Source organism: Cucumis melo, chromosome 4 (assembly GCF_025177605.1).
Source record: "Cucumis melo cultivar AY chromosome 4, USDA_Cmelo_AY_1.0, whole genome shotgun sequence".
Taxonomy (NCBI): domain Eukaryota; kingdom Viridiplantae; phylum Streptophyta; class Magnoliopsida; order Cucurbitales; family Cucurbitaceae; genus Cucumis; species Cucumis melo.
Window position 1 is genome coordinate 1431759 of NC_066860.1, and position 14619 is coordinate 1446377.

The following is a 14619-nucleotide window of genomic DNA, read 5'->3' on the forward strand; positions in this document are numbered from 1 at the left end:
CGTGTCGACTTATAATTACCTCCACGAGTTCCTCCCTCTCTTTTAATTTAACATCACCTAAATAAATAGGTCGCGGATGTTATGTACATGTGGAATGTGGATGGCATGGGCATAGATGATTTTAATACACCCACACATTAAGGACTGAGGAAAAATATTATTAAATTACCCAACAAAAAAAGAAAAAGAAAAAAAGAAAAAGAAAAATAATAAAATAAATAAATCCACTCCACTATCTATAGATCTCTTTCTCTCTTTCTCTCTCTCAAAGTATCGAGACTTCCCTTTCTCTCTCTCTCTCTCTCTCTCTAGGGTTTATCGGAGCTTCGCACTCAAATTCTCTTCGATCAGCTTCGAATCTCATCTTACAGTTTTGATCTGTTTCTTATTCTCTAAATGCTCTCTCTATCAGTACAGTTTCCTCGACTAGCCGTGAAGAATCGTTGTCTTCTTAATTCATCGTCGTTCCGATTGTTACTTGGCTGGACTTAGGTACGTTCTTCAACTACATCGTATTTTTCTTCTTTTTCTTCTGTGTGAAATCTTCGATTTCTTTCCTTTTAATCGTTTCAAGCTTTTTTTCAGCTGTTTTCTTCGTATTTTAGTCTTTTTTTTCTCTCTCTCTACACCGAAGTTGTTGGCTCTTGTTTTTTTTTTTTTTTCTTCTTTGAGTTTTCTTGTATGGCTGATAATTGGAGAGTGAATTGGCTAAGTATCCGGCATTTTATATGTTATTGTTAGTTATTTGATTGTCACTGAGTCAACTGTTTGTCCGTCGAGAATTTCTGAGCTGAATAAAAACCCTAAATATTTATCTGTGGACCAATTCGCATCCTTCGTCTCTTCCACTGCTGTTAGAAATCTCAGATGGTGAGTAATTTAGGTGGTTTTGTTAAATCCATTTTCCTTGTGTCATCTACTGTATTTCCTCTATTTTCAAATAATTGATCTCAGTAAACCCTAGATTATGCTGTTCTTACTGCAGTACTGATTATTGCTTTTCTTTGAATTATATGTGGGCGGAACTGGTTATTGATATAATTTATTGTTTGTAATAGTTAAAATTATGGTTTGTCGAGGTCCTTGCTTTGTTATCTAAAAGAATTAGGGTTTGAGGTTCATTTCCCTTGAATTATTTGTACTAATAAGTTGCAAAGTGTTTATTATTTTATGTGGAATGTTGTGTGTTTTAGATTAGTGTTTGCTTCACGAGTTGTTTACATGAATTATACATACTTCATTTTTGTTAGAAACTGTTATTTTATGTGAGAAATAAGTACACATGATGACCATTTTACATAACTTCATGTAAGGAGTGTATGTGCATTTTACATAACTTCATGTAAGGAGTGTATGTGCTTTTTTACTAACTTTTTATTGTCTGTAAAAACATTAGATACGTGTTTTCAAATGGACTTGTTTGAGAGTAGATCTCTAGATCTTATTGTTTTCTTTTTATACGTATCAACACTTTGATGATTATTATTTTATGATACTTTCAGTACTAATTGATGACTAATATTTAGCTCTTCTGCTGCCTGGTATATATATATTCAGAAATTGGTCATAGCACAGCTATAAACTGTAGCGTACCAGAAGTCTTCTAATGGACGAAGAACATCATCAGAAGAATGATTCTAGTATCATATTGAGGACTACAGTCCCATTCATTGAGATTGATTCTTTATTCATAGATCTTTCCAGTTGTATTGATAAACCTGATGCTGGAAACTGTGACCATTTCTCCATTCGGTATGACCCGTACCCTATCAAGTTTAATCATATTTTTTTCTTCCTTTTTCTTAACTAGATTATATGACTTTGTTTGAAAATTTAGACTGGGTTAACTAAAGAGCATGGGTTCATGCACGTGTCATTGAGATCGACATTCATGCTTAAGGTCTCTCGTACTGCACTTATACACACAAATGGATAATTATCTAGGCTCAGTTTTCATGCTAGTCTTATTGTCCATACACAAACGATAACGTCCTTACTGTCTTTCGATGTTTTGTCCAATTTGGAAATTTTTGTAGGAAGCTTCACTAAGAATGTAACAATCCATAGCAACTAGAACTACTCATCTCATAGTTGCCTTTTGATATTGCTTTCCAAGAAAGAGACCGAATGTGGAAAATGATACTTAGCATTTGAGCTCACCTAGTTTAACCTGTTCTTCCAACATGAATTTCAAACAGGAGCTTAGAGTTTAGGTTTAGAAACTATTTCTCGATGAAGTGAAGGTTCGTTAATATATCCTTTGCAAATCTAGTGTCTTTCGTTACATTATTGCCCCATGAATTAATTTCCTCAAATCACGATCTCAACATCAATGTAAAACTCCTTTTTCTGATCAACTGCCTTTTGTTCAGTGGATATGCATCCCAAATGCGTGAAAAAGATTGGAAAAAATGCTGGCCATTTGATTTTGATGGTGACTATGAGTCTGCAGAGACAATATCCTTGCTTCCACCTTTTCATGTTCCGCAGTTCAGGTGGTGGCGCTGTCAAAATTGCAGGAAGGAAACTCCTGCAGGTGGTGCTATAAAGGATTTAATAGTTGACTTTTATGTTGCATTCCTCCTCCCCCAAGTTTCTCACCTTTCCATTTTTGCCGTCTTTTCCATGTCAGGTGTTGAGAAATTTTCAAATCTAGATATGCCTGATGCTATAGAGGCAGTCGCTAATGCCTCTACGAATGTGTGCAACCTCAATCATCCTCCATCTTTCACGAGTGAGAGAGAAAAGAAAGCTGAAGGCATTCTTTGTTCTGACTTTTCCATTTTAATGTCCTACTTTTTCAGGCTCTTGAATATTTTATTTTTTTCTTTCCAGGAGATGAGGTGGACTCTAGATGGATCTTGAATACAGAATTTCCCATAGCGACTAGTGTCATGCCGGAAGTTGAGTCAAATCTTATGTTAGAACAAAACAGAAGTGATCCAGGTAATTAATTTACTGCTGTTATGATGCCATTGAAGAAACCAGCTGGTTGGGGATCCTTGCTGAAATTATAGTAGTTAGATAAGCAACCACACATGTTGCCATATAGAGGAAAATTCCTTAGGCATGTCTTTATAAAAGTATCTCTGTTCATTGATATTGCTTCTCATAGTTGCATATAATACATATTTGGCTTGCTTCTATAATTTTATATCTTATTTGTGAAAAAGTTATTCTTAATTCAGTGCATAGGGAATCCGTTAAAAACTCTAAGCTACTCTGTGGAAATGAAGTTGCTGAGGTTGAGCTTGGTCTTCGGAACCTCAAAGTGATTGATGAAAATCTTGAAGGCTTTGATGATGAGGAACAAAAAATTGCACATAATGAACAAACTGAGGTAACTCGTTCATCATCAGGATTCAAGGTGATTGATCAGGCTTGTAAAAGCGAGAGACAGAGGTTTCCTGCAGACATTGATGGGAGTTATGCAACAGCATCTGAGCATACTGAAATTTCAGTAGAAAATGATACGCAAGGCCATCACATAGATAAGTCAGGCAGTTTGCACCGTCGAAAGGCTCGTAAGGTGCGCCTACTGACTGAGTTGCTGAATGAGAATGAAAACGTAAAAACGAATCACATTGATACGGAAGAGTCCCCATCCCATGGGACTTCTGAAAAATCTGAAGGGTTAAAAGACCTTTCTGCTTCCCGATGTACAGTGGCTGCCAAAAAGAATGTCAGGTGTTCAGGTCAGACTTCAAAAAGTAAAATGCCTCTGGATGAAGATTGCCTTGCAGCAGAGACTTCCTCTTCATACAACGTATATGACAAGATTCAGCCATTGAAGGGAGATGAGGAAACAACAAATTCTTTTCATGCTAGTGAATCTGAAAATGCATTAATTGCAACTGATGTACGAACTAAGAAAAGTCTCTTGAACAAGTGTAGGAATGATCTGAAATCTCTTCATGGTAAGAAAAACAAAAAGATCCCAATTGAAGCATGCTCTCCTCTTGACATTCCACCAGGAAGTGGTGACAACATATCTGACATTTCCCTTAAACACAACGAGTTTTCTAGCAATGCAATGGACCCATTTCTTTTATTTGGTTCAAGAATTGAGCCAATTTCTAATCCGTCTAAAAGGAAAAGCAAGATGCCTGTAATTGATGACCGGCGGGGTTTTTCCTGGAGCAATAGCATGCCAAGAAGAGATTCAGCCTCAAAAGAAGTGGAACTCAGGAACAATGATCCTCTAGTTGTTTCTTGTTCATCAGTGCCGGATGAATGTAGCGAAGGTTTGCATCTTTCCCTCTCTAGCAATTTAGCCACAGCAAGAAATGACAAAAAGTCTATTTTCGAGACCGAGGATGGCTCACATTCTTTGTCGTCTTGGCAAGGAAGAGCAAGTGTTGTTAGGATCAAAGATAGTAAAGCGAAGAAACTTAAAGACTCAAATGTTCCTTTTAATTATTCAGATACCTTTTCTCGGCAAGTAGGGCACGGTGGAGTCAATAGTAAGATAACCTCTGGCAGAATGCATTTACAAAATGGGAAGCAAAATTCAAATTCTCAAGCTAATGATGATAGCTGGTCTCAGTTGCAGGCAATGGTATAAGTTCTGCCATACTGTGTTGTTTTTGTAGCCTATAGAAGGAACAATTTTATGATGCACTCATGAATGCCTGAGGAATTTCTTTTTTCCTCTCTAAATTACTTGCGGTCTGCATGGTTATCTGATTGAAATACTTTCGTAACTGAAATGTTTCATGGATTTCAATGGAATCATTTACTGATGCAAACATTAATTTGTTTTGTACAATGGGTTAAGGACTTCAGCTGGACGAATTTTTCTCATTTTCTTAGTGTGTTATTTATCATTTTCTTACAAGAAGTTGGTATTGGAGAGTGATAACAATAAGTCATTCAGGATTGCATATGGAATCATGAATCTCATAAAATTCATGTATGACAAATCTTCTATTATTATGTTTCTTAGATTTTCTTTATCCTTTATTTACAAAATTTCTTGTATATTCTTTTATTTCCTATCTATCTCCCTACAAAATTTATCAGATTAAGATTTCAGGTTTTGTTACTTAACTGTTGTCTATTGTTTTATAGGACAATTCCGGGGTAAACAAAGTTGAAAAGAGTGTTCAGGAGCACTTGGCAGCTCAGATGAAACAGAGTGAGCATACGGTTGGTAAGATATCTGAGCAAAGAGCTTTAGATGACATTCCAATGGAAATTGTTGAGCTCATGGCTAAAAATCAGTATGAAAGGTGCCTTGATAATACTAGAAATAGTAAATCCCTATCAAAGACAAGCTCAAAGAAGGCTAGAATTATGAATTTCAGTTATGTATGTGGCAGTAGTGACTCATTGCAGGAGAAAAATATTCCCAAGTGGAAACCCCAGGTTAGGAATGGGAGAAATAGCTTGCATACGGTAGGAGATAATGTGGCATACGGAAAACAAGGTTCAGGTAATTACTTTTCTCACACTGAGGGGGGACATTTTAACATAGACCACCTTCGTCAGACTATTATCCCTCCAGAATATTCTACTTTTGGACATTCTCAAAATAAATCATCAAATCCTGTCAAGTTTTTGGCAAGAAGTACTAGTGAGAAGGCATGCTCTCAATATAGCCAATATCCTAGGGGTGTGGAAGATCAGGAGTCTTCTCATTACAGGGCCCAATCTTTCAGGGTAAATAACGCACACCATCCTGTTTCACAAAACAATGAAGGCGTAGCTCATCTGTGGAACGAAGTCCAGCCAAATCATCATTCATATATACCTACCACTCCTAGAAAGGTTGCATCTCAGTCGACTAGTGTTACTGCTAATAAAAACTATCCTGAATCAAGTAGCAGAGGGGGTATGAATCGGGGGCACAACTTTAAATTTTTCAATCCAAAAGTTACTAATCTTGAAAAAGATGATGGTAATTATGGCTTGGAAAATTTCAGCAGGACTAGTGCAAAGTACCCATTTTATTGCCATTCTAATGGCATTGAGCTTCCCCAAAACCCGAGGGGGTCATTGGATTTGTATTCTAACGAAACAATGTCAGCAATGCATTTACTCAGCCTTATGGATGCCGGAATGCAGCGCGGTGAAATGCATGAAAATCCAAAATTTAACAAGAAAAATTTTCCCCACGATCACAAAGCTAAGGATAGTTCTGGGCTGGATGTTGGGTTGCACAAGGCATATGATACCATCAATTATTCATCTGATTATTATGGTGAAATCCACCCGTTAAAGAAGTCTCACGATTGTTACCATCGCCCTTCAGTGGGCGGTGCATCAATTTCTCCTCCCATGGGAAATGAAAGTCATGAAATAGTTTCTGATTTAACAGGTAAAGTTGCATTGCAATGTAAACAAAAGGATAAAACCAAGTGCTCCACTTCAACATGGAACAGAGCTCAAAAATCACAGAAGAGTGTACTTACAAGTGGTCAAGGTTCCAGTGAAGGAGTTTTTCCCATTCATAGCTTGCAAAAGAAGTCTGGCGGTCCATCTAGCTCTTTGGTGTCCATGAGTGGATATCCTAGACTGGAAAATCCTGGACAATGTATAATAGAGCGACACGGTACAAAAAGAATGTTGGAGCATTCGAAAGTCAGTTCTGAGTTCGGAATCTGCAGGATTAATAAAAATCCTGCTGAGTTTAGCATACCAGAGGCAGGAAATGTATACATGATAGGCGCTGAAGATCTACAGTTTTCAAAAAGGATATCCGAAAATACATCGGATTTGAATAACATGGATGGACGCAAACGCAAAAGGAATACAAAGCATGCTGTTGTAAAACAACACGCATTACATTATAGTATGTGAGATCATCGTCATGAAAAAAACAAGCTGGTAATACTCTAAACTCCCTGTCTTTTGAAATGGATAGCAATATATTCTTTTGTCCATGCCATTGGTCATATATATATGCATCTTGTGAAGTCATCTAATTGCCTCTTCTTCATTTTTTTCAGCAGGATTTTTAACTTTTAAATGGTTCGTTTTAAATCTCTTGCCGGTTAAAATATTGGTAAAAAGTCTAGAATATGAACAACTCCCGTTGCGCCCAACAAACACTGCCCGCTGATGCGCCACCTTCGGTATAAGCCAAGGCCTGTACATAAGACTACGTGAATCTTGAGATTCATATCAAGTACATTTGATTGTATATGCAAATTTTGGTTTTGATGATGTGGTACGTTGTTATACTTATTCACAAATCACAAGGTTATGTATATTCGCTGAGTTACGTACTCTTTCGTTTTCGGAAGAGGGGAAGTTACATCAGTTTTATGCACTGATGAGGTAGCAGTGTGTGAGAAGGAAAATAACAGAGAAATAGTTAGATTTTTCTCTTTATTATATATATATATATATATATCTAGATAAATCCGAAGGCTCATTGTTAGTTTTGTTCCTGTGGGAAAGATACTAATATTTGTAGCTTTAGTGTGAACCTATACACTGTAATGTGATGTTGTGGGAGTGCACTTGAAATAAGAAAAGAAAAGGAAAAAAAAGGGAAAAAGATACTGCTTCTTCTCTTTGTAGAAAGAGAATATACTTGATGGGTGCAGCACAGTGTTTATTTATCTATTGTCCTCAATTTATTTATTCTCTCTTTCGTTGTTAGTTTAATACTTAGAAAGTCAACTTAAACGTACCTCTAATTTAATTTTGTTTGTTTGGTATTTTCTTGTTTATCTTGCATATCTATTTAAGGTATTATTAACTATTACATAAGGTCATGTTTAAATTATTTCTCCAACTTTATGGTTTTTCAAGTTTTTAAAGATTTTTTTCTGACTCAAAAACCATTTTTTTTCTAAAGTGCTTTTAGAAATAATTTTGTTCTAGCTCTCGGTTGAAACATTGGGTGTTTCTTGTAGATTAATTACTGTTTCAAGTATTTAAAGTTTTGAGTTTATGTATTTTACCTATCTACGAAGCATTGGATCCCGAAACATGGATGCATCTTTTGAGTATTTAAATAGATATTGAGACAGTTGTAAATATAACAACTAGATTTAAAGTATTAGCATATATATATATAACAACATCTTAAAAAGAATCGTAGATATAGTAAAATTGGTTAGAGTCAATTAATCATAGAAGTTTATCTATAGATCATATTGCAAATATTGATTTATCACTTATAAATTTTACTATATTTGTAATTTTTTTAAAAACGTTGCTATAAACTTGATCATTCTTTCTAAAATCATTATACGTTATGATTATCATATGAATTATGTGCATAGTTGGCCATTTGATGAATTAACCCCTCTTCATTCATGACTATTTCAAGGTCCTTGTGGCTACACGTTGTTAAGAAAGGAAAATAGGTAAAATATAAATTTATACTTCTAAATTTTATAATGTATCAATTAAAATATACTAAAATTAATAATTATATCGAATTTAAACTTTAAACTATGTATTAATTGAAATATTATCGCATGTATATCAATTAAACTCACTCATAAGTGTATATCAATTTAGAATCTTAGCTAGGATCTCAAATTGTTCCTGCTTCATTTCTAATAATAAATTTTATAAAACCAATGTTCGAAAAAGTTTATAAAAAGACTGAATTTTATTCACAAGTCAATGTAAAACAATAATTACAGTGAAGAGTCAAAATGAATTCTCTCACGAACATTTCAAAGTTTAATCGATATAACTAATTTTAAGTTTTTGCCATAGAATTTAGTTTAAATTGAAATCCTTACAGAAGTTTAAGTATTTAATTAAGCTAATACAATTACGAGTTCTTGAGTTCTTGAGAGTAATAATGGATCTTAGTACGAATATAAATTGATATTTCTTTTTCAAAAGAAAATATAATAGAAATGTGACTTTTTTTTTTTTTTGTCTCGGTATAAACCTTTTATATTCATAGTCGAAGAAATGATTTTTCTGAAATTAAAAAAGAAAAGAAAAAGGAAAGAGGATTTGAAGGTAAGAGAATTTTCTGAAATTTATGCATGTGGTGTCATCATATATATTTTATACCAATAATCACGATGTTTTATTTCGGTAATTATAGAGATAATATTTAATTACTTGATAATTATAATATATAGAAATTTTAAAAATAATAATTAAATATATGGTACATTTAATTTTAAAAAATGTAAATATGTCTTGTAATAAACTTCAATCCTTGATACATTACTATCGATAGAAAATATTTGTAATATCGATGATAGATTTTGAAACGTTATACTATATTTATAATTTTTTTAAAAAAGATTACCCTTTAATTCCTATATTTGAAACTATTCCATAATCATCTCATCAATCAAACAATGTCCTCAATACAAAAAAAATCACTTCGAGACATAAACAATGACAGGTAAAACTCAACAAAAAAAAAAAATAATTATGGATTGCTGTTTTAAATCACATAAACAGTTGGCAGCTAGAGAAGCTGACCCATATACATATATACATAAAAATTAAAGCCTTCTTCTTGTGTTGTCCAGAGGGTTTCTCTTTTTCTTTAATTTCTATTTATATATACCCAATGGTATATATATACACTAAAATGGTTATGACAAAAACATGACCTCTCAGTTTGTACTTTCTGGGTCTGGGGTGGGTTCTAGCTTCAGTTTAACTTTTTGACTCAATAAAGAAAACGCCTCAGAGACATGGCAGATAAAGAGATGCTCTCAACAATGGAAATCATGGGCTGTAATTCTTATTTATTTATATATATATATATATTTTACATGAAGTCTGCCTCCGTCAATGGCAGATCGGATATTGACGGAGGTAGAAGAGGGCGTGGCAGCCATGGAAAACCCTTAAACGCTTTGATGACACATCAGGATTGTTATGTTATTAATAGTAGAATGGCTACTTTTAATCTAATATTATGTTTTGATTATCCAGTAACGATCAGAAATCATTACTGTCTTTAGACCTAAACTTCTAATTTCATAATCAAAATGGAAACTTTCTTTTTTCTAGTATGATAAATTCGTGCATGGTGGTTCAACCTAATAAATCTTAGGGTTTGATTTGAATTTTGTGTACCAACTCTCTGAATTATCTCTTCTATATCACCACGTTTGTTTAATTCTTGTTTTTTTTTTTTCTTTTTCGCTAATTAAATGGGTTTCTAAATCTTTTAAGTTTCGAGTTTTTGCAGCTCGATCTTTACGGTTGCATTCTTCTCTAATTTTATGAGTTGCGTTCTTTCACAATTAGTCTATTACAATTTTTTAAACTTTTTATAAGCTCGTTGAAGTTCGATTTATTTCACAAAATAGAGTCCACTAAATCTTGTGGACTAGGTATTGTTCGATAAGAAAATATAATTACAACTTTTCGTTGTTTTAAACATCCTTTTAACTGTGTATACCTATTTTATGAGTTTACAAAATTTAAAAGTAGAATATGAAAATAGGAAAAGAGAAAATTCTGATTGAACTCAACAGTAGTTTTCAATATATATTTGAGCATATGCATATATATAGATGAGCCCCATGGCTAGCTCACCATTATTATTCCTAGATTCTATTGTCCTTCAGAAATCACTTCCAAGTGTAGTGTAACCCTGTGGGACAAATAGGAATTGGAATCAAACCCAATTAGTACCACAAAAAGCTGATATTAGAAAGTATTTTATGTATGTTAACAGTTAAAAAGAAAGAAAAAGTGCATTATTAAAAGAATACAAAGATTTAAGAAAAATAGTGTATTGACATATAGTCCATTTATAGAGTATAAAAGAAAGAAATAATTGCTCTTCAAAAATAGGATTCTCTTAGTTTAGGGAAAGAAATGTGGTGCCCATGTTCCAAATCTGGTTTCTCAATGGACTGTCACTGCCCTAATAAGATAGAGTTAAATTTTACGTAGGGTCGTCGTCTATACAGTAGTTTATTGTAATCTATTGCATTGTAGATGATCGGTTTTCATCGATCGGGTATTTAAAAGAAAAACAAATCAAAACAAAAAATAAAGAGTAGAAAAGAGAACTGGCAAATGGTCAGCCTCTCTTATAGCTCAAACACATGTACACAGCAAAGCATCACATATACACTTCTTCACAGCCCCACACATTGCTGCTTTGCCAGCTTTAATTTACCAAAAATTACCCTAAACCCCTTTTTACAATTATTTGTTTTTTTTTTTTGTTTTCTTTTCTAAAAACAATATTCATAAAAGTACGTCATGAAATAAAAAATAACAAGTGTACATGATATTAGTCTATTACGGTCTATCAAAATACATTCAAAATTCAACTCGAGAATTCAAGAACCCAACTACGTCCAAAATCCTTGCTCATTTCTCAATGTTCTAACGTTCTATTGTTAATTACTAGATCAACACCAAGTTTAGACTATTTAATTGACTTTCTCTTTATTCGGTATGGGCATGTTGTGTTTACTATAAAATATAGCAACATTTTTAAATCTATTAGTGTTTATCATTTATAGATATTTTAAGCCGTTTTGTCATATTTATACTAATTTTTAAATATATATATATATATATATATATATATTAAATACTTTATTTTATTTTTATAGATTATTTCATGTAAGTATTGACTAGTGTGTATGAAGATATTAAATATCACCATGTCTTTGTTTTTAACACCACTTTTAGAATTACTCAAAACAAATAGAGGATCGTTGAATTTTAATTCATGCAATAAATAGTATTTTTTTAATACGATAATTGATGGTACAAGATTTAAAATATCCAAATGTCGTTGAGCTATGCTTTTATAAATTGTTTTAATAGCAACAAATTTTGGAAACATATTCGTACATATTGTATGTTTTTACATAAAAATTATTATTACTATCTAATCTATTTTAGTAGGCTGATTTTAAGATTTATTATTTTTCATTAATTTTAAAATAGAAATTTTCAAATAATTTTTAAAACGGTTCTTTTTTTTTTTCTTTTCCTTGAAAACAAACTCTTGGTTTTGTTTTTGAAAAGACAACAAATAAATTTATTTTTTCATCTACGTGTTCTTGGTTGATTTTCTGAATACTTCTTACCGATTCCAATCCGTTCTTTGACGAGTGCACATCATTGTTCAGAAATTGTGTTAACGAACTAGAAGATAAACCATGAAGTTAATTTATTTATACAAGACAGTGAGTATATATATATTAAAAATATTTAAAAAAGGAAAAAAAATGTGGGGTCCACGCATGCACGGAAATTACCCTATTTTTGTTGATAACTAACTTATATCCTATTTTTTACCTTACTTTTAAAAAATACATTATTTAAAAAAAGGATTATACATATTATGTTGTGAATTTTGTATTTAATGATTAAAAGATGAACAAGTTAAACAAATTTATATGATATTTTAGTTTGGGAAGGGAATCTAACATTTTATTTTGTCGTATATTTAAATACTGAATTGTTCATATGAAACAATGGGCGAGGCATGTGCTGCCATGCAGACTCTGTCCCCAATCTTTATTTTCTAAATAATTATATAATTAAATATCACTCAATAACTATATATATATATATATATATATATATATAATTTGAACAAACTTTGTTATAAATTGATGAGCTAATTGAAAAAAAGATTGTAAATTTAAAAAACCCCATAAGAGTTGAATTATTTGTCTAACCAAAAACCATTCAAACTGTATTAGTCATCTCAAAATTATGGATTGGTTAACACTAAACACACTTCAACGATCAACTCCGGCCGACCACAGTCGCCGGATCTATAGGGCTGCAGTGAAGAATTCGTCTTGCTGCTCTTGCAGTGTCTTAAGAAGTCTCGCCCCTTTTCTTCTTCCCCTCACACTACTATCACCCTGCAGCGCTAAAACAACCGCACGCGCAACCTCCTCTGGCGGCGCCGTCACTGCGGACTTAGCTTCCGACGAGACCCCATTGTCGTAAATAACCCCAAGCACACTTATGGCCGATTCCTTCCCTCTAGCTGCCATTCTTCCCATCATTGTAACCATAGCTGGCACCGAAAGAGCGTGAGCTCTAACCTCTGCTGCTCCTTCAGCAACCGTACACATAAGTTCGAGCGACGCAAGTGCTCGCTCGGCAGCCGCGTCTTCCATCTCTGGCAGAGATTCTATCACTGCGCCGACCGCCCCTGCCTCCACTGCAACGTGACGATTACCCTCTGCCAAACAAAGTGCCAATAGAATTTTGGTGGCCGGTTTGGAACCGGTTTTAATGTTGAAACTTTCGATTAAACCGCGCATCAATTCGGGAGTACAGTCGGAGTCTAGAGATGGGTTTGGAACCAAGGAGCGTTCGAGGAGTTGGAGAGCGGCGAGGCGGTCGGAATCTGAAGCGGAACAGAGTTGGAGCTGTGCAACTTGGAGGATTTCTTGTAGGGCTGATGCAGAGATGGGTGGGGGGAGAGGATCGGAAGGGGGAATGGAGAAAGTAGAAGGAGGGTCTGAAATTGAAGGTTGTTGTGTAAAAATGGGTGAACGTGGAAGTGGGAATCTCCATTGAGTGAAGCTTTGAGAAGCAGAGGAGGAAGAGGATTCGGAATCGGGAAGGGGTGGACGGCGGGAGGGCGGCGGTGGTGGTGGTGGTGGTTGGTCGGAGGCGGAGGGAAGGGAAGGGAGAGCAGGGGAATGAGAGGCGGTGGGGCTTAAGACAGAGCGAGTACAATGGCGGAAGAATCCGCAAGAGAAGAGTTGAGTTTTAAGCTTTGGTTGGTGAGTTCTCATGGCGTTTTTTCAAAATTGTTGAAAACAGAGAGATGAGGGTATGTATGGTGTTTGTGTGTGTGAAATGTGAAGGAATGGTTGATGGTTGATGGTAACATTACAAACATAAAAATGCAAAATTTGGCAGAAAAATAGCCTTCAATTATTCTCTTTCTAAATTTATTAACAAATCTTTCCTTACCTATATATTGTTAATAATTTCTTCTTTGCTTAGGTAACAAATTCCCTAGTAAACATTCAATTTGTTGCTTTTGTTTTTAAAAATTAAGTCTATATAAATCATATATAGATTCCTAAACTTTTGGTCCAACTTTTAAAAGTAGATATTTTGGTCAACTTTTAGAAAGATTATGTGACGAAACGTGGAAATGACTTCGATGATTAGGATAATCACTTATAGTAGTTTTGGATTTTAATTTTTAAGTAAAAGCTAGATCATAAACTGATGTTTTATAGTATAACTTAAAAAGTCGATATCTTCTAGATTTTTTAGTGCCTCATTTGAGATATTTTGTGATTCATTAAGAAGTTTTTTTTTTCTCTTCCTCCCAATTATTTCACTCTTCCTTCTCTTTTTGGAGTTTATGATTCACAATAGGAATATTTGTTTACAATTTCATAGAGTTTGTTTTAACCAATTGTTATACTTATTTTATTTTTCTAGTTTTATTTTACCAATATGTCTATTTTATCTTTTTTTTTTTTTTTTTTTATTATTATACTCCAATATGTTAAACACCGATACATGAGTTATGTATTAAACACTAATATCTCTAGTGGACTTGCTTTTAAGATTATTTCAATTTAATAAATATACAATTATGAGGAGACGGGAGAAGATGTGAGATTTAAGTTTTGGAAAAATAAAAATAAAAATATGTTTTTAGTTTGGATTTATTTAATTGGAGCCTTAATTATATTTGTGCATACAAGATTT

At 33.6% G+C, this 14619-nt stretch overlaps 2 protein-coding genes across 4 annotated transcripts; one reads left to right on the forward strand and one right to left on the reverse strand.

Moving 5' to 3' along the window:
• Positions 1-263: 263 nt before the first annotated feature.
• Positions 264-7568, forward strand: LOC103503595 (protein EMBRYONIC FLOWER 1-like). 3 transcript variants are annotated; one of them, XM_008467828.2, is made up of 9 exons: positions 273-492; positions 1558-1752; positions 2373-2536; positions 2633-2758; positions 2836-2946; positions 3189-4244; positions 4425-4558; positions 5071-6828; positions 6951-7568. In XM_008467828.2, the coding sequence occupies exons 2-8, from the start codon at positions 1607-1609 to the stop codon at positions 6799-6801; spliced, it is 3468 nt and encodes a 1155-aa protein (XP_008466050.2). In that variant the 5' UTR covers positions 273-492; positions 1558-1606; the 3' UTR covers positions 6802-6828; positions 6951-7568. The 3 variants fall into 3 exon arrangements, with proteins under 3 accessions (XP_008466047.2, XP_008466050.2, XP_008466049.2); XM_008467825.2 differs by having other exon boundaries at positions 264-492; positions 3189-4558; XM_008467827.2 differs by having other exon boundaries at positions 2633-2734; positions 3189-4558.
• A 4996-nt stretch (positions 7569-12564) lies between these two features.
• LOC103503597 (U-box domain-containing protein 26) lies at positions 12565-13783 on the reverse strand. The gene has a single exon (XM_008467829.3). The coding sequence runs from the start codon at positions 13680-13682 to the stop codon at positions 12702-12704; it is 981 nt and encodes a 326-aa protein (XP_008466051.2). The 5' UTR covers positions 13683-13783; the 3' UTR covers positions 12565-12701.
• Positions 13784-14619: the final 836 nt, after the last annotated feature.